This window comes from Adiantum capillus-veneris, chromosome 4 (genome assembly GCF_014529385.1).
Source record: "Adiantum capillus-veneris isolate H3 chromosome 4, ASM1452938v2, whole genome shotgun sequence".
NCBI lineage: Eukaryota > Viridiplantae > Streptophyta > Polypodiopsida > Polypodiales > Pteridaceae > Adiantum > Adiantum capillus-veneris.
The window spans coordinates 54,898,164-54,924,738 of record NC_140934.1 but is presented as its reverse complement, the minus strand read 5'-3'; the positions used below and the strand labels follow the sequence as shown (position 1 = coordinate 54,924,738).

The 26,575-nt window shown below is 42.9% G+C and overlaps 2 protein-coding genes and 1 pseudogene across 3 annotated transcripts; 2 read left to right on the top strand and 1 right to left on the bottom strand.

The window, feature by feature from the left end:
• Window positions 1–7,289: 7,289 nt before the first annotated feature.
• On the top strand, window positions 7,290–9,156 carry LOC147459190 (uncharacterized; annotated as a pseudogene).
• On the bottom strand, window positions 8,726–11,242 carry LOC147459189 (uncharacterized). Its single transcript, XM_086511560.1, has 6 exons — window positions 10,822–11,242; window positions 10,721–10,740; window positions 10,435–10,599; window positions 10,025–10,349; window positions 9,786–9,924; window positions 8,726–9,681 (listed from the first exon to the last, which is right to left on the bottom strand). The coding sequence occupies exons 1-6, from the start codon at window positions 11,240–11,242 to the stop codon at window positions 9,477–9,479; spliced, it is 1,275 nt and encodes a 424-aa protein (XP_086367686.1). The 3' UTR covers window positions 8,726–9,476.
• Window positions 11,243–11,600: 358 nt separating this feature from the next.
• Window positions 11,601–13,969, top strand: LOC147459188 (uncharacterized). 2 transcript variants are annotated; one of them, XM_086510506.1, is made up of 3 exons: window positions 11,601–11,925; window positions 12,381–13,360; window positions 13,441–13,969. In XM_086510506.1, the coding sequence occupies exons 2-3, from the start codon at window positions 12,645–12,647 to the stop codon at window positions 13,442–13,444; spliced, it is 720 nt and encodes a 239-aa protein (XP_086366632.1). In that variant the 5' UTR covers window positions 11,601–11,925; window positions 12,381–12,644; the 3' UTR covers window positions 13,445–13,969. The 2 variants fall into 2 exon arrangements, with proteins under 2 accessions (XP_086366632.1, XP_086366631.1); XM_086510505.1 differs by having other exon boundaries at window positions 11,602–11,925; window positions 12,381–13,350.
• Window positions 13,970–26,575: the final 12,606 nt, after the last annotated feature.

The following is a 26,575-nucleotide window of genomic DNA, read 5'->3' as shown; positions in this document are numbered from 1 at the left end:
AGTGAATGCACGATGGATGTTCTATTTACAGAGGATTTTAAAGACTCTCAAAGATTTTGTGCGGCTACAGTCCCAGCCAGAGGCATATATGGCTGAAGGGTGGATCGTACAAGAGGTATTTGTTTATATTTCAGAGTTTTTGGCACAAGTTGATCCCTCAATGCCTTGCATGGGGTCAAACGAGGAGGATGCAAAGATGACTTCACACTTTCAAGTGAAAAGGGAAAACTATTTAACATGGATATGGATCTATCCCGAGTGGTCAATAACTTTTGTATCCTCAATACAAAGGTTATGACCAAGTGGGTTGACTTGTGGAAAATAGCAAAGGCAAGGTGTTTGCAGGAGAGGGAACGATGGAAGCAAGCCCATGGAGGCAGGAGGGAGCCCCTAATGCCTCGACACCTTGCATGTTTCCTAGAACTCATTAGTGCCGAGTGTATTTATGAGAGAATGATCAAAGCAAAAGCATGCGGAGAAGACATCACCGACAAAGAATGGGAGTATGCACGACGTTGTATACCAGGTAGAGTACTCATATACTTACACCATATTGTATTTTTTTTCTTGATTTTATCTTTGTAATTGATAAAATATATCTTCTTGTTTTGTAGTGCTTTTCTTTTAACTCTATGTGGTCAAAGGGTCGACACTTTTGTACACGCCACATTGACGAGCGTCGAACCACCATGGACTGTAGCATCAGAGGCAACTTCTCTTTTTGTTAGCAATAATCTTGATGTAAATTGATTTAAGTGTATACTTCTCTTTGTGTGTGTGTGTGTGTGTGTGTGTGAGAGAGAGAGAGAGAGAGAGAGAGAGAGAGAGAGAGAGAGAGAGAGAGAGAGAGAGAGAGAGAGACGGACGTGTTAGGGGGATAGAGAGAGAGATAGAGAGAGAGGGTCAAGGGAGATAAAAGAGGAGAAAAAGCAATGGTGACGACGATGTGTATACTCAGGGATAAACTCACCTGGATATCCATGAGTTTTTCTCACATGATTTATGACTATGACTTGAGTATGCAACAATAGCCTTTAATCGTAGATTTGTGTCGAATTCGAACAACAAGACAATATTCACAAAAAATTATTGTGCTTCACTCAAGATTAATTGGAAGCATATATTTCCCATTAATCACAGACAAAATGATTAATAAGAGAATAATCTAGCTAGACCATGTGCTATAGTAGAATAACTACATGCCTTATCAAAGACTCGACTAACAAAGTGCTTGTATAACAAACTAAAAGCTGATCACATTTACCAAAGTATAAAATGAAAGACAAAAAAATGCCGACAAAAAAATGCCTTCTAATATTCATCACAAAATTGTTTTTTTTTGGGGGGGGGGGGGGGTCATTACAGTAGAGGGAGATATTTTTCTTACATTTACACACACATAAAGGTACCTTAAAATTATGAAGATTTGAAACAGTAAATTGGCTCACCAAGGATATGGAGTTGATAACAGAATTTTAAGATATGTGCATGTATTGGAGAGTATTTGTGTGAGAGGATATATGCAATTTGAGGAGCTTTTTGTGTGAATATACATATCATAGCATTTTTTAAAAGAAGAAAACTTCAAAATTCTCACAAGTGAGTTTTTTTTTCTCACAGGTGAAGTGGGAAGCCCTTTTTCAACAAGAATGATTTTCACATAAGGAAGTGTTTTCCTAACGTGAGAAAATTGCTTTAGCATTACTTTTCTCACAAGGAATGTTTTTTCTCGTGTGAAATCAAACATGAAAATTTTGTCATGTGTGATTTTATAGAGAGAGAAGTTCTAAAAGTTTTTTTAAGGTTTAACCCTTCCCAACTTTATAGTTCTTCTCCTCATCTATAGTATTTCTCCTTTTAAAACAAATAATTAACTGGCTCCTACTGGCTGTGTTTAAATAAAAACACCTCAAAACTTGAGAATATTCCCCCTCCTCTCACTACAGCCCCACTCTCCAGCTATGGCATCTCCGTCGGCTCGCTCTTTGCCCACTATCGTACTGTCTATGGCCCTTTTCCCTTGGGCGCCTCTCCTCATACCCTTGGCGTGCTGACCAATCCTGTCATCCTCTCCTCCCTCTTGCATCACACATTCTGAGAGAGAGAGAGAGAGAGAGAGAGAGAGAGAGAGAGAGAGAGAGAGAGAGAGAGAGAGAGAGAGACCCTCAAGGGCTACAGGCGTGTCCATGGCTCTCACGCACTGCAGAAGCATGGAAAGAGGAGGCGATCAATGGCATGCAAAGAGACAGAGAGGGACGACAAGGTAGGTCGAGTGGTGCACATGCAGAGGCAAGTTGCAGAGGAGACGAGTCCCGTAATTCGTGTGTGTGTGTGTGTGTGTGTGTGTGTGTGTGTGTGTGTGTGTGTGAGAGAGAGAGAGAGAGAGAGAGAGAGAGAGAGAGATGAAAAAGGAAACAAAGGTCCTGCTTTCACATGGCCTAATCCCCTTTCCCTTCTCTCTCACTACCGCGCTGCCCAATTCCTTGGTATCGTGTTTGATTCTTTATAATTTATGATTTTCTGTGATTGGGTACCCCATACTCGACATGGTTGCAAAACGTAAAGAATAGTTATGTTATGCTTCGATACAACGGCTTGCGTGACGATTGCTAGGACATGATAACTATGTCTCATGTGACCACTATATTACGATAGTACAATAGTTCAACTTTGAAATTAAAAATGTTTCTTTGAGAGCAAGAATAAAGAAAAAACCCCGTCTAGATTTTGAGGAAACAAGTGAAAGAATCACGGTGGCTTTCTAAAACAATTAGAACGTGATAAAATCATTAGGTTGAGTTTAAGTAGAATCAATGTTTAAGAAAGGATTGCCTTTGCGTAGCCTTGAGCCGATTGAAAATGGAGACTAACTAGTTGCAAACCATGGTAAAGGCCAGAAAAACTGGTGAAATCTGTGAAAAAAAAGTTCAAAAATCCTACAAATTTTAGATTTATGCTAGTATTTTCGGTTCGTTTCTTTGTGGGGAGGAAACTCAACCGACGATCACTTGATAAAAGCGACTTTCTTTAATATTGACTAGAATTAAGTTATAGAATGTAAGAAAATGAAATGTGAAATAAAAAAGTACTCATTAATATATATATATATATATATATATATGTGTGTGTGTGTGTGTCCCCATAGGATTTACTAGAATTATGCAAGTGAAGTTTCACTTTAACATTCTATTGAAAAGTCAAGACATGTATCTTGAAGCTGGCTTCATACACTCGACATTGATCAAGCTTTAGTTGATTCACTTGAAGGGAAAAGCAGTGAAACAATATGAGCTACTACAACAGTGCAAATATCAACAAACATCAAGAGGTACTTCTCGATGACTCCTATACACACCTATAGAGAATGCTGGACGAATGCAGAGCAGATGGGGAAAGATTAAGAAGGCTACATAGTAATGGAATCCGGCTAGTTGCTCGCCTGCATGATTTTTTGGAAAACTTGATAGAGTAGAATGTAATTTTGAACACCAAGTTTTTGTAACTATTGACCGAACCATACCCTTTGCAGTAGTTTTTTGTAATAGCGCTCTTTCTATAATATAAATCTGCTCTCGCCCTTTATGGAAAAAAAAAGTCAAGACATATCAGGATATGAAATGAAAAGATCCATTTACTATTTTAAAATTGAAATAACATTTGATGTAAGTTTCAATCATCATAGAAAACATTGAAAGTATGCCTAACCCAACCCAACTCTAAGGCTTCTTTTAGAAAGCAAAAAGTGTACAAAATTAGCTTACTTTTCCAAAGTTTTCTTCTACAAAAAGAATTGTGTAAAGTTCTAAAAGGGTCAAAGCAAGTATTGGCGATACCCAAAAGTGGTGTCCTCAAGAGTCCTTTGGTCCTTTGGTAGCACCAGTGTTGGAAAAAAACTGGTCCAGTGTATTTTAACCGGCTAAAATCCTAAAATCCCGGTTAGCTTTTGAGCTTGCCTCAAAGAAAACCGGAATGTTTTCACAAGTTTTAGTGTAATTACTGGCAAAAGCTTTAAATTTTGACTTAAAAACCGGGAGAATTTCAAGCTTGCCCTTATTTTCTTCGGTTAGGAAAAATGTATTTTTCCAGCCCTGGGTAGCACTACTTTACAACACCCGTTTTCACTACTGGGTCGAATTGAAAGGTTTGTATTAATTAGTTACGAAGATTCCATCCACGTAATCTTTTCTAAGCTTCTAAACGAGCCAGCGGTGGTTCCCACTTTCGAGTACACGTCTCTCTCTCTCTCTATCCCTCTCTCTCTCTCTCTCTCTCTCTCTCTCTCTCTCTCTCTCTGGTCTGCACTCTCCCTCTTTCACCATGGCACCTGATCCGCTGGCTTGCACCTCCCCCATCTAGAGATTCACATCCCTTGCATGGCTTTCGCCTTCGTCTGCGACTTGCTCATGGCCATTGCTGCACGTGATGAGCCATCTCTCTCTCTCTCTCTCTCTCTCTCTCTCTCTCTCTCTCTCTCTCTCTCTCTCTCTCTCTCTCTCTCTCTCTCTGTGCTCTCAACGATGGATCGCTCTGATCTCAGGCCATCGCTCGACCTGCGACCTGCTCGTGGCCATTGCTGCACGTGATGAGCCCCCCCTCTCTCTCTCTCTCTCTCTCTCTCTCTCTCTCTCTCTCTCTCTCTCTCTCTCTCTCTCTCTCTCTCTCTCTCTCTCTCTCTCTCTCTCTCTCTCTCTCTCTCTCTCTCTCTCTCTCTGGCCATCGACATGGATGCAGCCGCACGACCGAAACAGACATTGTGACACAGAGAAAAAATACTCTCTCCCTCGCTCATTGTGACGCAGAGGAAAAATACTCTCTCTCTCTCTCTCTCTCTCTCTCTCTCCGGGTGTGCCTGCGTTCAAAGGCGACAGATGGCATTTACTATATGCTGCTTTCTTTGCCGCCTCTCCCCCCCCTGTGCACGTGCCATTCTCCCCTTTTTGACCCCAAGGCGAAATGGAGTATCTCACAAGATTCCTCCTAATTTGACCTGCTTTCAAAGATTAGGGACACATACTCGGTCTACTACTCAATCTATTAATTAATTAGAGTAGCAGATTCCCTCTCCCACTCTAGACAAAGTAAAGTTTATATTCTTTGCTCTAGTTCCTGCGCATCAATCCTCCCTTGCTTCTCTGCGGAATCTCAAACAAGAGGATGTGTTTTGTGTTGAGCCTCCTGCAGAACTCGGTATTCCCCAAATACCACCGTCATTTTCTGCTTATTGCCTTCCTCATAGGCCCCATGCTTGCATGAAACCATCAGCCATCCGTGTGTGCTATTGGCGGCTCCCAATAGCACACAACCTCCCCCTCCATTATCGGGCTGCTGACGCCTACCCTGCTCTATGCCCCTCCAACGGCCTTGATTCCTTTTTTCTCCATTGCCACCCTCCTTCATGCACCTAATTCTCCTCTCAAGCCCCCCATGTAACCTACATACCCATGTGTTATGCACAGTGAGTCTCTCTCCACTCAGAGCTCTGCACTCACCTGCATAGAGAGAGAGAGAGAGAGAGAGAGAGAGAGAGAGAGAGAGAGAGAGAGAGAGAGAGAGAGAGAGAGAGAGAGAGCCTTGCGTATGCCTCTACTCATCCTGTACCTACCTCCGCCTCAGCCTCGCCATTCACTGTCCCTGTTTGGAGTGCAGAGGTTGCTATGGCCGATGAGCACCCAATGGTTTTATCACCACCATATAATAGGAATGCAGGCCTACCCTCACTCACGTCCGTCGCCACACACACACACACACACACACACACACACACACACACACACACACACACACACACACACACACACACACACACACACACACACACACACACACACACACACACACACACACACACGCAGAGAAAAAGAAAAAGATCTCTCTCTCTCTCTCTCTCTCTCTCTCTCTCTCTCTCTCTCTCTCTCTCCATGCGTCACCGCCCTCGCCTCTGACAATGAGCATTCCTCTTTAATTCTTTGAGTTTTACCTTCAACCCAAAGAAAGCATCTTCCTAGATTCCTGTTAATTTCACCTGCTTGCAAAATTAGAACCACATACTGGCATGTCGTATTTATGAAGGAAGCCTAGCAATGTTCGGGAAAAATCAATTTTTCAAACATATAAAATTCCTTTCCTTGAATTTGTCAAGAGGAAATTTTTAAAAAGTAGGTTATTTTTTTAGGTTTTTACACTATACTTTTCTATTTTGGGGCGGAATTTCTCCTCATCCCCTTGCGGTCAACCGACATTTTGGAAATTGAAAATGACATGATATTAAGCTGGGACACATTTTTTTCGAACACTGAAGCCTAGTGCAAACGAAGTCGGGCAATAATCTTCCTCTCAAAAGTGGCAGTAAGGTGGCCTCCACCGGGCCGACGGTTCCCTACCCCCAATCGTACCTAGCTAGGTATACGACGCCTCCCTCACAGAAGCTCATGATGTTGAGGTAAGTCACAATGTGGGAAATATTGTGAGAATTTGTCCAAAACTTCTTGTGCGCAAGGCGGGTAGTAGAACCCCCACGTGCGAATCTGCTCAAAGTTGGTAGGCCAACCACACCTGCAATGCCTCACCTCAAGGAATTCCAAGCCTGTAAGGCCAGCCACCTGACACATTTGTCAATGTAGTGCAATGAAAGGGCAGCCAAACCTAACACATCTCTTAATGACGTGCACCCTCTTAAATCAAGGAATGTCAAAGATGTTAAAGAAGCCAAACGTCATACATCGCCCAATGAAGTGCACCCGTTCAATCCAAGGTGTGTCAAGGCTGTAAGCCTGTAAGGGCAGCCACGCCGGACGCGTCTGTCAATAATTTGCAATATTCTAGACTCTAGAGATAGCCGGTGTAAGGACGTCAGGCCAGCGAGAGAGCCCTTCGCATCCACAAAGATTCTTACCTGCACGCAGTCCCGCTGCCAGATTTAGCCCATCACAATACCAGTATAACAAGGTTGGCACTAACTTGCCAACGGTGGCACTGCCTGAGAGAGAGAGAGAGAGAGAGAGAGAGAGAGAGAGAGAGAGAGAGAGAGAGAGAGAGAGAGAGAGAGAGAGAGAGAGAGAGAGAGAGAGAGAGAGAGAGATGCTTACACTTAGTCATAGAAACAGAGGAAAATGGTCCCATTTGTTGCATTGGAGTGTAGACACATACACACATACATACACGTAGGGGAGACATAGAGAGAGAGAGAGAGATAGAGACAGACATGTTTTTTGAGAAAGGCTTGGAGTTGCAAGAGTCATTTACACAATTTTTGGCCAATTCAGAGTGAGAACAACATTGTACAGAGCAATTATCCTCTAAGCATACATGAAGAGTCACAAGAGATTCCTCATCCTTCCAATCCTTTGCATGAGTCTCCAATCAGACAAATTGCGAGGAGCAGCCTTGCCGATGAAGCAAGAGATGTCAAAGGCCCGAGAATTGTACTTGTGCAGAGGGTGAGGGTGCAGATCTCTAGGCTAATATCTTCCATCTGTACAGTATGCTTTGTATCATGGGTTCTTATGGATGGAGTTGAGATGCATGAATGCAATTCTTGACAGTCTATGTTGTTGACCTGAGATACAAGCTCGTTGTCGTCAGATGCAAGCTCCATATTGGCCATTTCATTGGCGGTTGCGGATGCTTGCGCGCACACCTCGATTGGAAGTGTGTTATCATGATCTACGTGGTAAGCTTACATGAGCATTTGCGTCAAGATCACATTGACAGAAAAGAGCCTTCTATGCCAAATTTCATAATGCATAGATTCGTTCCCGCTGGCCAAGAAATTGCAGTTATAGAGCAAGAAAGCTCATAGCTTTAATTGCAAGCAAAAATCGAACAACTGCTATGTCTCCATTGCCATCAAGGTCTCAAAGACCGTTCGTCACACCTCGAAAGGTTCCACAACTACATGCCTAATGCATGCAAAACAACAAGAAGATGCCATGTCCTTGAAATCTTGTGGATTCTTTTGCCTGGGAATGAAGAGTGCACTCTTCTAGGCCCATCGCTCTGCAGTAACTGCAACAAGGAAGACAAGTTGGGAGGAGGAAAGCTCCATATCGGCCATTTCTTTGGCGGTTGCTGTTGCTTGTGCGCACACCTCGACTGGAAGTGTGTTATTATGCTCTGCATGGTAAGCTTACATGAGCATTTGCGTCAAGATCACATTGACAAAGAAGAGCCTTCTATGCCAAATTTCATAATGCATAGATTCCTTCCTGCTGCCCAAGAAATTGCAGCTATGGAGCAAGAAATCTTCATAGCTTAATTTCAAGCAGATTTCAGGCAGCTACTATGTCTCCATCACCATCAAGGCCTCAAAGTTTGTCCATCACACGTCGCATCAAAACAAGAGCTCTCTCATCCTCGAAAGATTTCACAAAACTACATGCCTAATGCATGCAAAAGCAACAAGAAGATTCCATGTCCTTGAAATCTTGTGGATTCTTTCACCTAGGACTCAAGAGTGCACTCTTCTAAGCCCATCACTCTGCAGTAACTGGGTGTCACATCTAGTTGGCCATGCCAAAATAAAGGTGGCATTGTCATTGCATGACATACAAGTAGAGATATATAATATGCCCTGTTTTTGCCTGAACAACGTGGTCTTCCTTCTGGCGGGGAGCGACAAAGGCTATGGAAGCTGGGAGTCACTCTTACTCACCCTCTCGAGCAGGTGTTAAGTTTCACGAAACTCGTCGAAGACATAGCAGTGTCGAATCCAAACCTCTCTACAGCCAATTGGGGAAGTTGGATGCAGCAGGTAATTTAGACCAACAAATGGAATTAGTAGGCGATGCTAAGCTACATCTTGTTGGCATGGCGTCGAAAAGACAATTAGAAGACATTATGAAGGAAGATTCTTCTGAGTTATTTCCTGATGGAAATATAGCGCCATAAATCAAGAAGGAACTCTCAAAGTAGGCATGGGGGCCACACAACTTAACAAGTTCAGTTTCTAATGATCATGCTCAAAACCTTTACACACATGTTCGTGTGAATGCAGACATAACTGAAAGCCCTAACCAAGTCCACCGAGATGCAATGGAAGCAATAAGCTACCCTGAACAAGATCAGGCTTGGCAAGATGGGGATGTGGAACAAGACCAAGCTTGGCAAGAGAGCCATAGTAACAAGGATGGCGAATCTCCCTTTTTTGATTCTCTGTAAAATTCTACACATTTGGGTCGCATGCGCGTGCGCGTGCACACACACACACACACGTAGTGATTTGCATACCTTGCATTTCTGCTCTGCAGAGATCGCGTGCTCTCGTCTCGTCTCTGCACTCCTCGCGCTGGCAAAGCTCCAAGTGCTATTTCTTTTACAAAGCATTGCTATTTTTATTTGTGTAAAAAGCCTAAAAATTGTGTACAGCATCTGATAGGCATCACGCCTATATCACTACCTGCAAGCAGGCAGTGCCAACAAGGCACCATTACAAAATTTGCGCCTCCAAATAAGTTTACCAGCAAGGGACACTCCGTTCGTTAAGCTGAAGAGAGAGTAACCTGCTCAATGATTTTAGGTCGGGGATGCGCTCCGGGATCCAGCTTGTCGCAGCGACTCAATATCAATATAGTTAAGGCACGGAAAGCATGAGACAGTAATCCCACATCCACCAAATGAGTAAGATCCTTCACTTCCAGTTCCTGCAGATTTGGCACGCAATCATCCGCGTTCACAAGGCTCCAACTGCACTACGAGTACATGATCAAATGGAACTATCTGTCAAGGCTGGGAAAACATCAAATTACAAGCATGCAACTTAATCAATTGCAGAAAATACAAAATTGTACCAGCACTGCTGATCATCATCTAGCTTTCGCAAACAGTTGCTTACAATTAGGCTCCATCCTGACCCAATCTCATGATCAGGGCCACCCTCTGCTAGACTTTGTAATTTCAGGTTCTCACAATAGGTCAATTGCAGCTTTTCTGACCGCTTCAGGCAGCCCACGTAAAGGCCCCATATTGGATGTCAAATCTCTCAAGTATTCCAAGATGAGCCACACAAGGTTCGGAACCCCTTCCCAACCTGTGATACAGGAAACTCCTACACAACCAAATAATCGCAACACTCGGAGAGCCTCCATATTTCTCCCTTCTCTATTAAGCATCAGATGTACATTGCGGCTCCGATATACTGGAAAACAAGAATTTATATCATCCCCTGATCGTACGCAGTCTACGCTCAACCATCGAGTCTGAACTTGAATTAATGGATCTCTGTATCGGAGAATTTTTTTTATTTTAAGAAAACCATTTCCCCCTCCAAACAGAGCTTTCACCATATCCATGTCAAACTTTCCACTGACATGCTTATTCTTCAGTATCTCATTGGCAATTTGCAAGTGACCAATCTGGTTGTAACTCAGACTTTTTTAAGATTGAAGATTTTGTTGAAGATGGAAAAGGATATATTACAGATTTTGCAAGAGCATGAACATTTGGAAGGGCAAGTTTCGACTCAGCCAGGAGCCTGTGCAAATCATGAATGACTACTTTATCATGCTTCAGAGGGTTAAATCGCTCCCGATCCACATCAGCAAGTTGCAGGTCTAGCAGACCATGATACTCCAACGTTGGCAAGAAGCTGCAATTTGTAATCAACTAACAGCATGCAGTGTGCAATATGAGTATTAGAGTAACTAACCATGTGTTGCATTGTGTTGCATAAGCGTTTCAGGTTTCAAGAAAGAACCAGACTAACCGATTAATTAAGGTGCTATACCTGAGCATACATGTCATTCACTGTGCAATCATCATAATGGAGCCGCAGTTTGGTCCATGCAGGCGAATTATAATCACCCTAACACTCTTCTAAATATGAACAGCTGAATGTGGCCAAGTCGATAAAGATGTTTTGAAAGTTGGAAGGTAATGCATCGAAGCTTTTATTAACAACACTCAAAACAGCTTTCTCACTCATGCTGCTGCTGTTCTTGGCATCTAGGCTGGAATTAATGAGGTTGCTCCATTGCTCATCATTGAATGAGGCTCTACCCTTTTGGCGAAGCTCGGCTCCCATATTGAGCTTCAGACAGAGTGGATGGCATTTCCCTTCAAAAAAACAGGTACGGGCAAGCTTCTGCAAGTACTTCTCAGGGATGAAAGATGACAAGCAACTGTAAGCCTTGAGTGCTTGCACAGCTTCGGCCTCGACAAGGCTGGGGACAGGCACTACACAACTAGTCATTGGTCGATGCACTGATCTAGCCCCATTGTCTGGCTTCACCTCACGATCGGCATTCATGGCTGCTACTTCCTTTTTTAAGTCACAATCCTCCTACTCCGGCTTGTGACCATGACTTTGGTTCCTGGCATGTATTTCATGAGCATGATCCTCTTGGCGTATAACTCAAAGCCTGTATGTGAGTTATATTCATCCCATACGTTGTCGACTGCAAGAAACACTTTATTTCTCTGCAATCGCTCCTCCAACGCGTGCACCGCTAGCGCTCTCTCTCTCTCTCTCTCTCTCTCTCTCTCTCTGCAAACATAGGAAAAATCATGCGAAATATATATACCTGCAAGAAACACTTTGGCCGCTTCACACTACAACCATCGCCCGGTATATGTTAGAGGGCTCCCCTTAAAGGTTGTTTTGAAGGGCCCTATACAACAATTTTTGAGACCTATAGACCAACAAAGGGTGACGCAGAAACACCTTTCGCCATTTGAATGGTAGCCGCTACTTTTCCGACAGGGGGTGCTTCATCCACCCCCCACATTATAGAAACGCTTTTAGAAATTGGCTGTAGGCGGTGCGCGGTGATTTTTGCGTGATTGATGACAAGTGCGCACTTCAAATTTAGCATTCACTGCATGGTTTGCTTCATTCAGTTTTTGGAGGCCTCTTACGTCTATCGTCCCCTGCACAATACCTCGTTTACGATCCAGCGCTTCAATCGTGGGCAATCCAGCAGAGACACAGAGGTAACACTGAACTCTCATGTTTACACCATTGCTAGCAATCATTCCCTACCCTCCTTGCTCATCACACTTGACTGTTCGACTGCATTTGCATCTGCATGAAATCATTTCCGTCATTAACAAGCTTCTGCTTATGGAAGGATGAGTATTCAGCTGCGTTTGATCAACCATATATGCATTTAATCTGCCTGTACACACAGTAGAGGCTTCTTGAGATGCATGCTCTGGCATATACTATATTCAATTTCTGTGCTGCTTGTACTGCGTGCAATTATTAAACTCCACACAACTCCCTCTTACAGCTCAATATTTGGCTTGAAGGACCTGTTTGCTTTTTGTCCATCACACGATGAGTTCTATTCACAGCATTGTATCCATGGAGCCTGTGATTGAGAATGCATGAATGGCGCAGTTCATTAGCTCCAGAAGCATTTGAATTTACGTTTGCATAATTCCAGGGACTATGACTTTGAATTGATGGCATCTCGGGCTGCGCCCATGGACCTGAACAATGCCTAGATGGAAGATGCGGTTTCGATACCCTCCTCGTTGCCCGGAAAATCCCAAGTTGAAGACACCGAGATTGCATTGACGACGATGTCACGGCGGTCCTTGGGGCTGCTGATGCCCCTCTTTCCTCACTATTTGACGGGCGCATAGGACATCAACTGCACAATCAGCCACTATGGCAAGGAATTGCACCAGATACACCCCCCCCACCAATGCCTGTCTTAGTGTCTCCTATGGGGAACCCAATGCTTCGATGTGAGACACCCCCCATGGCATACTCACGGTCCATGCGACCTACATTGACACCTGCTGTCCGTCCACCTGTGTTGCCTCGTTTCCCTCTAGGCACCCCAATTGGTGGCAGCCCTATACCAGCAACTACTCCTCCATCTATGCCACCAGTTCCCAACTCTACTACCCCTAGAATTGCTTCAACCCCCTCCCCCTCCTTGAATGATGAAAACCCATCAATTGGGGGTACCAGATTGGGGGCCCAGACACAATCCTCATCCCGTGCCAATTGGTGTCTACAAGAGGCAATGGTCCTTGTCGAAGCCAAAAAGGATCTGGACGTGCGACAAGAGGGAGGCATCTACATTAGGTCCTTCGATCGTTGGCACATGATTGCAGAAGCTTGTTGGTCTCGTGGAGTGCATCGCTCCAAGAGCCAATGCAAGACAAAGTGGGAGCGGCTTCACACCTTGTTCACCAGGGTTTGTGACTACGAGTGCAAAATACCATATGGCTGCAATAGTTATTGGCAAATGGATGTGATCGAGTGGCGCACGAGGGGCCTACCGACCGAGGACTTCCCCTTCGAGGTATATGATAAGATGGAGAATCTTTTTGGTGGTAGGCGAAATGTGGATGTGGCTGGACTTCTGTACGACTCGCTCGATGATGACACGGTCCCAATGAGTGTGTACATGTAACGCTTTCTGCACTACAAATTTATTTTTTTGTTTGATGCTTGTTAAGTTTTTATGAAAGCTTTTGTGGTCAATGCAGGTGATGGACCCGAGAATGTGCAGGTCGAGCAACCTTCTGCAGCATCGGAACCTCAAACACCACCACCACAAGGAGCACCTGTCCCGGGGGCTAGCAGTGATACCACTGCTGATGCGTAATCCGAAGGAATCAAGCGAAAGCAACGAGAATGAACTAATGTGAGCACCCTAAAGGAGATTGCAGAGTCTGCCAGCAGGATGGCATCCTTCATGGACACGATCGAAGATAGGAAGGACACTAGAGAGGAAGCTCGCGGGAAGAAATTAGAAGAACTTGAAGCAATGCGGCACCAAGTACAACGAGACAACACCCGATCAATATGCTCTTCCTTGGACAACGTGGCAGACTCCATTAGGTCACTTGGGATTGTACGTGATAACAATCATGCATGGGCCGTTGTCATAATATGGTCATATATTTTGTACTAGAGTTTTCTTTTCATTAGTAGGTATGCTATGTTAGAGGTTAGTGCATCTAATTTCAATGTATCTGCTCATTTAATCCAACTACGCTATGATCTTCAACATCACTTCATTTTGTTGGTAATCTTTGGAGTAGCTTTTCCAGCTTATCATTTCCACTTTTGTAGAAAATTCCCATGTCTTTTTTCCATTATCTTTGAAATTGTGGCAAGTGCATTGGTAATCTCCAAATTAGTGTTTGAAACGTCCCTTTTTTGTGTGCACATGACGTGCATCTATATCTTTTTTGGGATGAGGAGATGAAAGCTGCATTGGTGTTTGTTTGCAATCTAGCTGTACATTCTCCAACATTTAGAAATTCTTGATAATGGAGAAAATGGCTCGAGGGTAAGCTCAGAGCGCTTGTTCTGGAAGTAAAACCCATTATCAATAATAGCATTAATAGGAATCATCAAGATTGTGGAATTCTCAAAAGTTTTAAGTAGTATATGGCCCAGCCATTGTATAGTGTACACTTTGCTTCCAGGTTTTAATCAAATTGGTGGTATAATTTGGATAGACCCTTGAAGTACCACTCAAAAACGAGTTGGTCTTTTCATTTTCACATTTCAACTACCATTGTGAATTTGACAAGAAAGGGGGGTGTTTACTTTGGAAGACTATTGTTGTATTATCTTGCACACAAAATTGTGGATATCTACGACAAAAATGTAAACTTGTCTTAGGATCTTTGCAAAACCTTCAAAGTTGATTACAAGCAACATATCACCGCATTTGAAAACATGAGACAGTAGATTGGCACAAAGGCTCACAATGACTCTACAATGTGCAATAGTGTTGTCTACAAAACCAAGTATATTATCTTCCAAATCAAGACATCATTGATACGTAAACAATATAATGAAGAATAACACATTAACCCATGTGACCGTCTCGCATGTAGGAGAATAAAATCTCCCTAGTGTCATCTGTTATAGCTACATTTGGCCTAGGGTTATGTCTCATTTGTTCCTCAACTATGTCGGGCTCATCACAATCATATGTGATCCTGAATTGTAGCCAAATGTTGTGCAGTATGCAGCAATTATCCTTGGTAACAAGTCCACATCTAGCTGTTTGATTCGTTGATGCAAATAGCCCCACATTTTTTGCTTCAAGCGACCAAATGTTCTCTCCACCACAATTCTGGTGCTTGAGAGCTTGAAGTTGAATTTCTGTGTGCTCATCAATGTCAGATGCAGGAAATGGTATAACCAGCCAGGGGAGGTTTAGATACCAACCATCGCCAAGAATATACTCCTGTATCCGGCCATATAGAATTGCCATCTCATTCAAGATCACATTACTTTGAGCCGGCATGTAGAAAGTGGAGTTTCTAAGAGTTCGAATGTCATTGCAAACTCCAGGCATGCCGCAAAGGATATCCATGAATTGCATGTCACTATCGACAATGGCCTGTAGTGTCATGGAGTAGTTGTGATTTCTATCAAACCAATGTGCCTGCACTTCTCCCGGTGGGAGATCCATGTTGATGTGTGTAGCGTCAATTGCACCACAACAATTGGGAAATCCTTGCTCCCTCAAAGCCTCTTTTCACCTGCTCCAACTCCAAAGGGGTTCTTGGCCAATGGATGAAGCTCGATTTGTGTTTGACGATCCCTGTAATGAATTGACAAAACACTTTGCTCACTGTGGAGCGGCCCATGCCATACATGTTTGCAACATTGTGTAGAGGACCACCAATGCCAAGTAGGTGCAAGGACATGGCCACCTTCCTCTTGACACTCAAAACTCTAGATTGCACGGATTCAGTAATTTGTAGCGGGATAGGTTTTTGTTGCAAGTCGGTGGCCACCAAGTTGCAGACAAATGAGAAGCAGGATCGTGGCATTCTCCTCAAAGCGAACTTCATCTCCCTGAGTGTATTGAAGAAAAGTCTGCCAAAAATGCCGACTCCTTGGCTTGCCATACCAAACTCCAACTGCGGAGTGTATTGAAGAAAAGTCTGCCAAAAATGCCGACTCCTTGGCTTGCCATACCAAACTCCAACTGCGGAGCTCTTGCGGTGGCATTGGGTGAGGGAAGAAGCAGCTAGAGATAGGTGAATCACTTTGGAGAGGACCATGTGAATTATCTCTTCATCTTCTTCTTCACCATCAAAATCATTGAAAGGATAACTGTTACCTCCATGGTCTCGAGCCAATACATGAGGGCTATAGTTGCTGCCATGATGGCAATGCCAATGGCTTGCTCCACAGTTTGATTAAAATACGTTTGGTGAAGACCCGAGGTGCAAGCTTGCACCAATAAGGCAGGTTGTTCGACTTCTTGAGAGCCTAGGGTCGGACAGAGAAGTATATTTGTGTGGGCATGTGTTTCTTTGAGCACGAAACAGTAGAAGAACACGCTTTGCTTTGTTTTCCTGAGTGACTGTGTGTGTGTGTGTGTGTGTGTGTGTGTGTGAGAGAGAGAGAGAGAGAGAGAGAGAGAGAGATCTTTCATCTTACGGCACAACTGTAGGCTGTGTAGGTGTGAAAGGTGTGGGGATGTCTTGATGGAGATTTCAAAGTGTGGGGCCTTGCAGGGGATTGACAGAGCTGATGGATCAAAACTGCACCCAGTGTGGGGACGAACGTTGTGATGGGGTTTCGTTTCTTGGTTGGCAGAAGGCCCTGCAGGCACGAGTTCAACATAGCTGGTGGGTGAGTGACAGGCCCTTCATTTACGTCAATTGCTTGTGTGCAGGTAGTGCAAGTGCTAGAGTGAGAGTGTGAGACAGAGAGAGCGACGTAGGTAGTGCCAGTGTGCTGATGGTCTGCTTGACAAACGTCGCAAATACTACCGGCTCGTATTAGGTGGAATGTGTATATGGGGAGTTGCCACACAAAATGAAGGGCCCGCTAAATGGCCAAGGACCCTTTAATAGGACCACCCTTTAAGGGGCCTATGGGGGAGCCCTCTTAGAATCCAAGTGAATTGAAGTTTTGCATGTAGACTTGGAGGGTTTTGGACGACACCTCAAGGCTACCCAAATATGGGGGAAGAAGTTGCCGCCAATCAACACTAGTGTGCTCCGCTCATGAGAGTCATGCTCCACTTTCCAGCTGTGCAGAATATCCTCTCGATAGTGTGTAACTCAGCTAGGCGCTCAATTGCATGCCGCTATCTATAGGTGGATGCCAAGGCCTTCTTTATTTTAGGGAAAATTACCAAAATGCCCCTCTAATTTGTGGAAATTCTCAAAATACCCTTCAAATTTCAAAAATTCCCAAAACACCCACAATATTTTGTCATAAATGCCCAAAATGCGTTTCTAATTTTTCAAAATTCCCAAAATATCCCTGGTTGTGAAATTAAATTTCTCCAAAGATTAATTTTTTTAAAGCTTTTCATAAGGAGACTCATTGCTTATCAATATAAGATGCTAAATCTAAAATTTCAGTTGATTATCAATATATTGCTTATCAATATAACATGCTAAATCTAAAATTTGGAGATGAATTGCTTCATTATCTTTAGACATAATTGCCTTTTTTTGCTAGGTAATTTGTGGCAAATTACATGCTAAGCATGCAAAAACAAATCTCAATTCTAAAAAAGGAATAAAGATTAAAAAATCTTGAACAATCCAACCAAAATAGATACAAGGGCATTTTGGGAATTTTAAAAATTTGAGGGGTATTTTGGGAATTTCCACAAATTAAAGGGTATTTTGGTAATTTTCTCTTTCTGCACCCAGTGTGGGGACGAACGTTGTGATGGGGTTTCGTTTCTTGGTTGGCAGAAGGCCCTGCAGGCACGAGTTCAACATAGCTGGTGGGTGAGTGACAGGCCCTTCATTTACGTCAATTGCTTGTGTGCAGGTAGTGCAAGTGCTAGAGTGAGAGTGTGAGACAGAGAGAGCGACGTAGGTAGTGCCAGTGTGCTGATGGTCTGCTTGACAAACGTCGCAAATACTACCGGCTCGTATTAGGTGGAATGTGTATATGGGGAGTTGCCACACAAAATGAAGGGCCCGCTAAATGGCCAAGGACCCTTTAATAGGACCACCCTTTAAGGGGCCTATGGGGGAGCCCTCTTAGAATCCAAGTGAATTAAAGTTTTGCATGTAGACTTGGAGGGTTTTGGACGACACCTCAAGGCTGCCCAAATATGGGGGAAGAAGTTGCCGCCAATCAACACTAGTGTGCTCCGCTCATGAGAGTCATGCTCCACTTTCCAGCTGTGCAGAATATCCTCTCGATAGTGTGTAACTCAGCTAGGCGCTCAATTGCATGCTCGCTATCTATAGGTGGATGCCAAGGCCTTCTTTATTTTAGGGAAAATTACCAAAATACCCCTCTAATTTGTGGAAATTCTCAAAATACCCTTCAAATTTCAAAAATTCCCAAAACACCCACAATATTTTGTCATAAATGCCCAAAATGCGTTTCTAATTTTTCAAAATTCCCAAAATATCCCTGGTTGTGAAATTAAATTTCTCCAAAGATTAATTTTTTTAAAGCTTTTCATAAGGAGACTCATTGCTTATCAATATAAGATGCTAAATCTAAAATTTCAGTTGATTATCAATATATTGCTTATCAATATAACATGCTAAATCTAAAATTTGGAGATGAATTGCTTCATTATCTTTAGACATAATTGCCTTTTTTTGCTAGGTAATTTGTGGCAAATTACATGCTAAGCATGCAAAAACAAATCTCAATTCTAAAAAAGGAATAAAGATTAAAAAATCTTGAACAATCCAACCAAAATAGATACAAGGGCATTTTGGGAATTTTAAAAATTTGAGGGGTATTTTGGGAATTTCCACAAATTAAACGGTATTTTGGTAATTTTCTCTTTATTTTATTTACTTCGTTAGCATAGACGCAAATTTAAAATTTTGGTTGGAGGTTCGTCCACGTGGCGACACTTTTTAACGGGAAAACGTTTATCAGCTATATCGGCTATTTTCATCTAGCTCAACTTTTGCAACATCGTGTAGCAAGGACGTAGTCTGTTTTCAGCAGATGCCAAGCGAGGGCCAGCTCTCTCCAGATGCAATCACCTACGTACTCCAACTACAATCATCTATGCAGCATGGTGAAGGCATGTGGCTCTACGCATGAGGCATGTGGTTCTACGCAAGGTGTTGATGTGGGCACAGAATTTCACAATTATATTGTTAATCAGAGGCTGTTGAACAAAGAAGTCTTTCTTGGCACTATCTTGGTCGATATGTGTGCCACTTAGTAGATGCGAAGCGAGGGCCTCTCTCCAGATGCAATCACCTATGTACTCCAATTGCAATCATGTATGCAACATGGTGAAGCATGTGGCTCTACGCATGCATCTTGAAGGCATGTGGTTCTACGCAAGATGCTGATAAGGGCACAGAAATTCACAATTATATTGTTAATAAGAGGCTATTGAAAAAAGAAGTCGTGCTTGGCACTGTATTGGTCGATATGTATGCCAATGTGGTGCGCTTGAGAAAGCACAAAAAGTGCTTGAGGAGCTTCCTATCCAGAACGTCGCCACTTAGAATGCATTGATTGGACGATGTGCTCAACGAGAGCAGTACTGAAAAGCTCTAGGATATTTTCAGTAGATGCGAAGCGAGGGCCTCTCTCTAGGTGCAATCACCTATGCATGCCGCTTGAAGGCATGTGGCTCTACTCAAGATGATTATATGGGCAGAAAGCTTCACAATTAGTTGGAGACTGTTGAAAAAAGATGTTGTGCTTATTACTATCTTGGTCAATATGAATGTCAAATGTGGTGTGCTTGAGAAAGCACAAATAGTGCTTGAGGAGCTCCTGTTCGAAATGCCACCACTTCCAATGAATGCAATGATTCTAGGATGTTCACAATGAGAGCAGGGCAAGCGTCCATGTGAATGTGCTCTTTTTTAACGTTTATTAGCTATCAGCTATTTTCATTTGCGCGCTCAACTTTTACTTCCTGGTTGATGAACATCATGTGGCATGGACAAACAGTGCTTGAGGAGCTCCCTGTCCGGAATGGCACCACTTCCAATGAATGCAATGATTCCGGAATGTGCACAACGAGAGCAAGACAAGCGTCCATGTGGCTGTCCTCTTTTTTAATTTTTATTAGCTATCAGCTATTTTCATCTGCTCGCTCAAATTTTGCTTCTTGGTTGATGTGGGGTGCGCTTGAGAAAGCACAAAGAATTCTTCAAGAGCTTCCTGTCTAGACTGATTGCAGGATGTGCTCAACAAGAGTAGGGCTAGAAAGCTCTAGGTTGTTTTCAACAGATGCCAAGCAACATCGTGTAGCAAGGACGTAGTCTGTTTTCAGCAGATGCCAAGCGAGGGCCAGCTCTCTCCAGATGCAATCACCTACGTACTCCAACTGCAATCACCTATGTAGCCATGTTGAAGGCATGTGGATCTATGCATGCATCTTGAAGGCATGTGGTTCTACGCAAGATGCTGATGTGAGCACAAAAATTCACAGTTATACTGTTAATCAGAGGCTGTTGAAAAGAGATGGTGTGGGTGGCACCGTCATGGTCGATATGTATGCCAAATGTGGTGCGCTAGAGAAAGCACAAAAAGTGCTTGAGGAGCTTTATGTCCAGAACATCGCCTCTTGGAATGCACTTATTGTGGGATGTAAACAGATGTCGTGCTTGGCACATTGTCTTGGTTAATATGTATGCCAAATGTGGTAATGCACAAAAAGTGCTTGAGGAGCTTCCTATGCGGAATGTCGCCTCTTGGAATGTACTCATCGCGGGATGTGCGCAACAAGCCCAGGGCCAGAAAACTCTAGGATGTTTTCAGCAGGTGTAAAGCAAGAGTATCTCTCCAAATTTAGTCACCTATACTTTCACTAAGCTCGCCTATCCTTACCGTCTGCGTACTCAGCTTTTGCTTGCTCACTGCGCATTAGTTTTTGTGGTTGATGAAGATCGTGTGGCAAGGAAGCACTGATTGCATGATTGTGCAACAAGAGCAGGGCCAGAACTCTCCAGATGCAATCACCTACATAGGCATCGCAAAGGCATGTGGCTCTATGCAAGATGCTGATACACATTGTTACAAAAAGATATCGTGCTTGGCGCCGTCTTGGTTGATATGTATGTGAAATGTGGTGTGCTTGAGAAAACACAAAAATTGCTTCAGGAGCTTCCTATCTAGACTAATTATAGGATGCTCTCAATGAGAGCAGGGCATTGAGAGCAGGGCTAGAAAGCTCTACTATGTTTTCAGTAGATGCAAAGCGAGGGCCTCTCTCTAGGTGCAATCACCTACGCATGCCTCTTGAAGGCATGTTGCTCTACTCAAGATGCTGATATGGGTGGGCGAGAAAGTTCTAGGCTATTTTCAGCAAATGCGTAATGAGGTATTCTCTCCAGATGCAATCACCTACATCACAAGCTTTCTTAATCGCAGGAAAATCACATCGTGTATCTGCCTCTACTAAACTCGTTGTTGTGGAGAAGTAGCTAGGATTCAATGATTTCAGCATGGATATTGATGCCTATACATAGGTCCTTATGCCGGGCACAAAACTACGGAAGATCTTGGTATGTGCATAAAAATTCACAATTACATTGTTAAGAAATGATGTCATACTTGGCACTGTCTTGGTCAATATGTACACCAAGTGTGGTGCACTTGAGAAAGCACAAAAATTGCTTCAGAACCTTCCTGCTGGAATGTCAGCATTGATTGCGGGATGTGCGCAACAAGAGCAGGGCCAAAAAGCTCTCTACTGTTTTCAGCGGATGCAAGGCGAGGGTCTCTCTCAAGATGCAATCACATAAGCGTGAATCTTGAAGGCATGTGGTTGTACGTAAGATGCTGATTTGGGCTTAAAAATTCACTTATGAAATTGTTTGTCAGGGGTTGTTGTAACAAATTTCTATGCTTCGCAATGCCTTGGTAGATATGTATGCCAAATGCGTTGCGGGATGCCGTCCATATGGAATGCACACTATGAAAATCTCCAAGTGTTTACCGCACTGTTTTACCGCGCTTTATAGAGAGAAGGTACAAATTCAAGTAGAGAAACAAGAGAGAGGAGGGCGAGGGGTTTTTTTTGTGTTTAAAATACTGTCGCGACTGTTTTGGCTATTATTACCACGTGTATTACCGATGTTATTACCGCACAGATTACCGCTGTTATATCCGACAACCAAATTTAGTGCCTAAACTTTCAGATTTTGGCTTAACCCTCCCTCCCCCTTCAAATTTTGGTGTTTCCCTCCTCTCAATAAAAATTAAAGAATATTGTATAGAATTTTCAAATTTAAAAAAGAAGAGAAAGAAAGAGAGAGAGAGAGAGAGAGAGAGAGAGAGAGAGAGAGAGAGAGAGAGAGAGAGAGGAGGAGGAGGAGGGGGAAGATATAAGATTACACTTGGTTAAAACTAAAATAATCACTATCAATTGATTAACATAATTGAGCATATTCCCAAATCTAAAGCGAGGAAGAGGGGGGAGAGAGAGATGGATGGATTACACGACCAAAAAACTTCATAACTGCAAAATGTTTATGAATCATCTGACAAAAGATCTCTACATGAGGCATCATACAATTCGAAACCCATGGATCCTGAATCAATAAAGAGAGAAACGGAATTGTCATTTGTGGATGCATTGCCTTCATTATCTTCGAGTTCGTCATCCTCCATCTCATCATCTTCATCATCATGACAATCATCCTTGCTAAGACTTGCTGCCGCCGGACTTGATTCATCGACCTCCCTCTCCTCTGTTTCCACCTCATTTAAAGTCGGAGGTGGAAGAGGGTTAAAAGATAGTCTCCACTTCATTAGTGGAAAAAATGGTTCTCCCCCGAGGTGTTACGGGAATTACGAACCAAGGTTTTGGTTGGTGGATTGCTGGGATATAGATGACCTATAAAATAGAAGCTCAAAGTGAGTAACATTGGTATAACTAACGCTACAAGCAAATAAGAATAAAAAAGGTACATGTAACTCACCTGCTCACAATTGCGCGGTAAAACTAAATTGTCATACCTCCCTGTGTGATGCACACTAGACTCCACCATGTAGAGGCCATTCTCATGTCGTCTAGACACATTTGCAAACTAGTTGCACTCAAAGATGAAGGTATGAAAGGTTCTAAAATTAACCTTTAGTATCCTTTCAATAGTTACGCAGTACCTGGCTTCATCACCATCTGTAGGGATTTAGTATTTACGTAATTACGTCAAATTTTGTGTGATCACAAGGTCTTATTGACACATTTACATGATCACAGTAAACATAATCACACAGAACCCGGTTAATGGTGACCTGCAAACCCACAAAATTCTCGTCGGGCTTTTTAGTATCCCCGGCGAGCCTGCCGGGATTCACCATTTTCGCTGCGGGCCCGCCGGGGATACTAAAAAGAGGTGGGTTCTTAGTGTTATATATATGCGGGCCCGATCGGGCCCGCTGGGTGTATTTTTGTCTTGCTTTCATCTTCTAAGAGATAGATTGTACGCATGATTGTGCGGTGCCGCTAGCATCGGATCGACCTCCCAAAGCTGCTTGCACATCTTGGGCCATCTTCAATCTCTTGGGTAAGACTGCTTGGTCTTGCGCTTTCACATGCTTCATCTTTACCTTCTTCTCTTCCCACAATTTATCCCAGAGCTCTAATTTTGACATGTCGCAGGTAGGTGGGATATCTTCCTTTAAGTCTCTGCAACATACTTTCATATTGCCTAACGCTGTCCTCACCCCTTGTGGTGGAGGTCAAATTCTCGTATCCCAGCTGGAAGCAACAACTCGTATTGGCCTTCAAGTTGCAACCCGCACTCTGTGTTCTCCCATATAGCGCTAGTGATGTTTTTGATATAGACATTGCTTTCACTAATCTGCTGTATGCGTTCAATTGCACATGATGAGATTGCCAAAATACATTCTTTACGAATGGCACGCATAATCCTCATTTCTTTTGATCTGGCGTCATATTTGCACTGGACAATAAAAAAACAGCATATCAAATACAAATTCATGGTTGCTAATGACACTAACACTCTCATACTATCTCAGGTAAACTCTTAACCACCACTTGGAGACTTTAACAAATGTGCAAGGAAACATTGATAAAAATTGAAAATAATCTTCACTTAAAATTGCAATCTGTTACACGTGTAAAATGCAATTCAAACAAGTGGTTTATAAGAACTTAATTTGGATCAAACAATACATGTTAACAGTCTGGCACATTTCAGCATATATCGAATTTTTAACTTATATTTTTCTCCGTGCGCACATACTAATTCAAACAAAGCACACACCGACTTAAAAACTTCAAAAACATTTAAAACATTGGAAGTATACAAATTGAACTAGAAAATTGTGTTCACACACTTTTTTACATAGAATTTATGTAAATGTAGCAATCAAAAAGCGATGATAATTGATGCTCTTTAAAAAGATACAAAAGAATATTTAACATGCAAATTGTGTGCATTTAGATTTTTTACAGAGAATTTATGTAAATGAAGCATTAAAAATAGTGATAATGCTTGAGAGTCCTTTAAAAAGATTAAAAAAGAATATTAAACATGCAATTTGTGGGCAAATACTTTTTTTACATGTAATTTTATTAATGGAACATTTAAAATAGCAATGATTGATGAATAAAGTATTCTTTTGAATATGATTAGCTAGTATATAATTTCAAATGGACAGTTAAAAACAACAAAATCAAACAATTCATACAGTTTGTATATGAAATACTCTTCACAGCCGTGTTACCGACCAAGTATTTCATATACTTAATACTTAAAAAATTAACTGCACATGTACATACAAATTATATGACATTCATATGGCCGGGTTAACAACTTGAACGCCACATTTATGCAAAAATAGATGCTTCTAACAAACGACACTCTATCAGCCGCGTTACCGATCGAGTGCCGCCTGAATCTAAGGAAAAACAATAGCCTACATACGAACATCATATAGCCGCGTTATCGACCGATGCCCATATGTTTTTTGGAAAAGGGGAAGGGAAGTTGACTTACCATAAGGATACTAGATTCTCCGCGTTACCGATGTAGTACCCAGACAGTAAGCCAATACTTACCACAAGAACACCATCTTCCCCGCGTCACCGAGGTGATACCCCCGTGATAAGCACTGTTCCGTAGAACAGCTTAGACACACACTCCCATTGTGTGGTAAGGTACCTTATTACTGCCGTGCACTACGACAAAAGGCACACTACCACAGAACGCATACACACACACAACACAACACATACCCGAATCGTGTGGTCAGGTACTCTGCTGCTGCTGTCGCGCACTGCAATGTAGAGCAGGCTCCCACACGACCCCCTCTCTCCCTCTCTCCTCTCTCCTCTCGGCGTACCTGCAAAGGTGGTGGCAAGCTCTCTCTCTCTCTCTCTCTCTCTCTCTCTCTCTCTCTCTCTCTCTCTGTCTCTCTCTCTTAGAAGATGAAAGCAAGACAAAAATACACCCAGCGGGCCCGATTGGGACCGCGCATATATAATGCTAAGAGTCCGCCGGGCTTTTTAGTATCCCTGACGGGCCCGCAGGGAAAATGGTCAATCCCAACGGGCCCGCTGGGGATACTAAAATGCCCGACGGGAATTTTGTGGGTTTGCAGGTCACCATTAACCGGGTTCTGTGTGATTATGTTTACTATGATCATGTAAATGTGTCAATAAGACCTTGTGATCACACAAAATTTGATGTAATTACGTAAATATTAAATCCCTAGTAGCAGAGGCGGAGAGACATTTTAAAAGCCTCAGATCCTCCCTCACACCTAAAGAGTCCTTCTTGCCAATACTGTGGTCCTATAGTGTTTGGGCTACATTCTTGAATATGTGCATGGGATCCAAGAGGTGTTGTATTTTTAAGTCCTTCCAATATGCAAGCCTTAAAAATATGGAATACCTTGACATACCTTTTAGTGGAGGACACATAGCCGGATTGTTGTTGTGGTGTTCTTCCCAAATGGTTTCCCAATCTGCCATCGTGAGCTTTAAAGGGGTCTTCCCATTTTTTGGAGCCTTGTGCTTGTTATGCCCTTGGGGTAAGAAACGATGGTTGTTTGGATAGATTACCTTGCGCAAGGAATCAGGCCTCTCCGTCACCAATGATGGCCCGCAAGTAGGACATGCATTGTGCCCCAATGTGGACAACCCTGCATACATATCATATGGTTAGGGAGATGAGTGAACTAAATTGAACTAAAGGGAGAGAGGGAAAGATGGAGAGAGAGATAGAGGAAAGGGGGTTACCATAAATCTCTCCAAGCCCAGGATAGTCGTGCATAGTCCACATAAGAATTCCCCTCACAATGGCCTCTCTTACCCCCTTTGCAAGTGAGATATCGACAACAAGAATGCCTCTCCATAACTCCTCTAACTCCTTGATGAGGGGCTCGAGGTAGACGTCAATATTTGACACTTTGTACTTCCTTGGCACAAGCAAGGGAGAAGTATATTGCCCTTCTTGGTTGTCTTCCATGGTGGAATATTGTAGTTGACGATCATCACAGGCCAAGTGCTCCATGAAGTAGACTTAGTGCCGAAGAGGTTGAAATTATCACTTGCTAACCCAAGCCTTAAGTGTCGAGGCTCCATCCCAAACTCTGGCCATTGAGTTTCGATGTGCCTCCATGACGGTGAATCGGCAGGGACACGCATCATTCCATCATTTGAGTGATGGTTCGCGTGCCACACGAGAAGCTCCACGATAG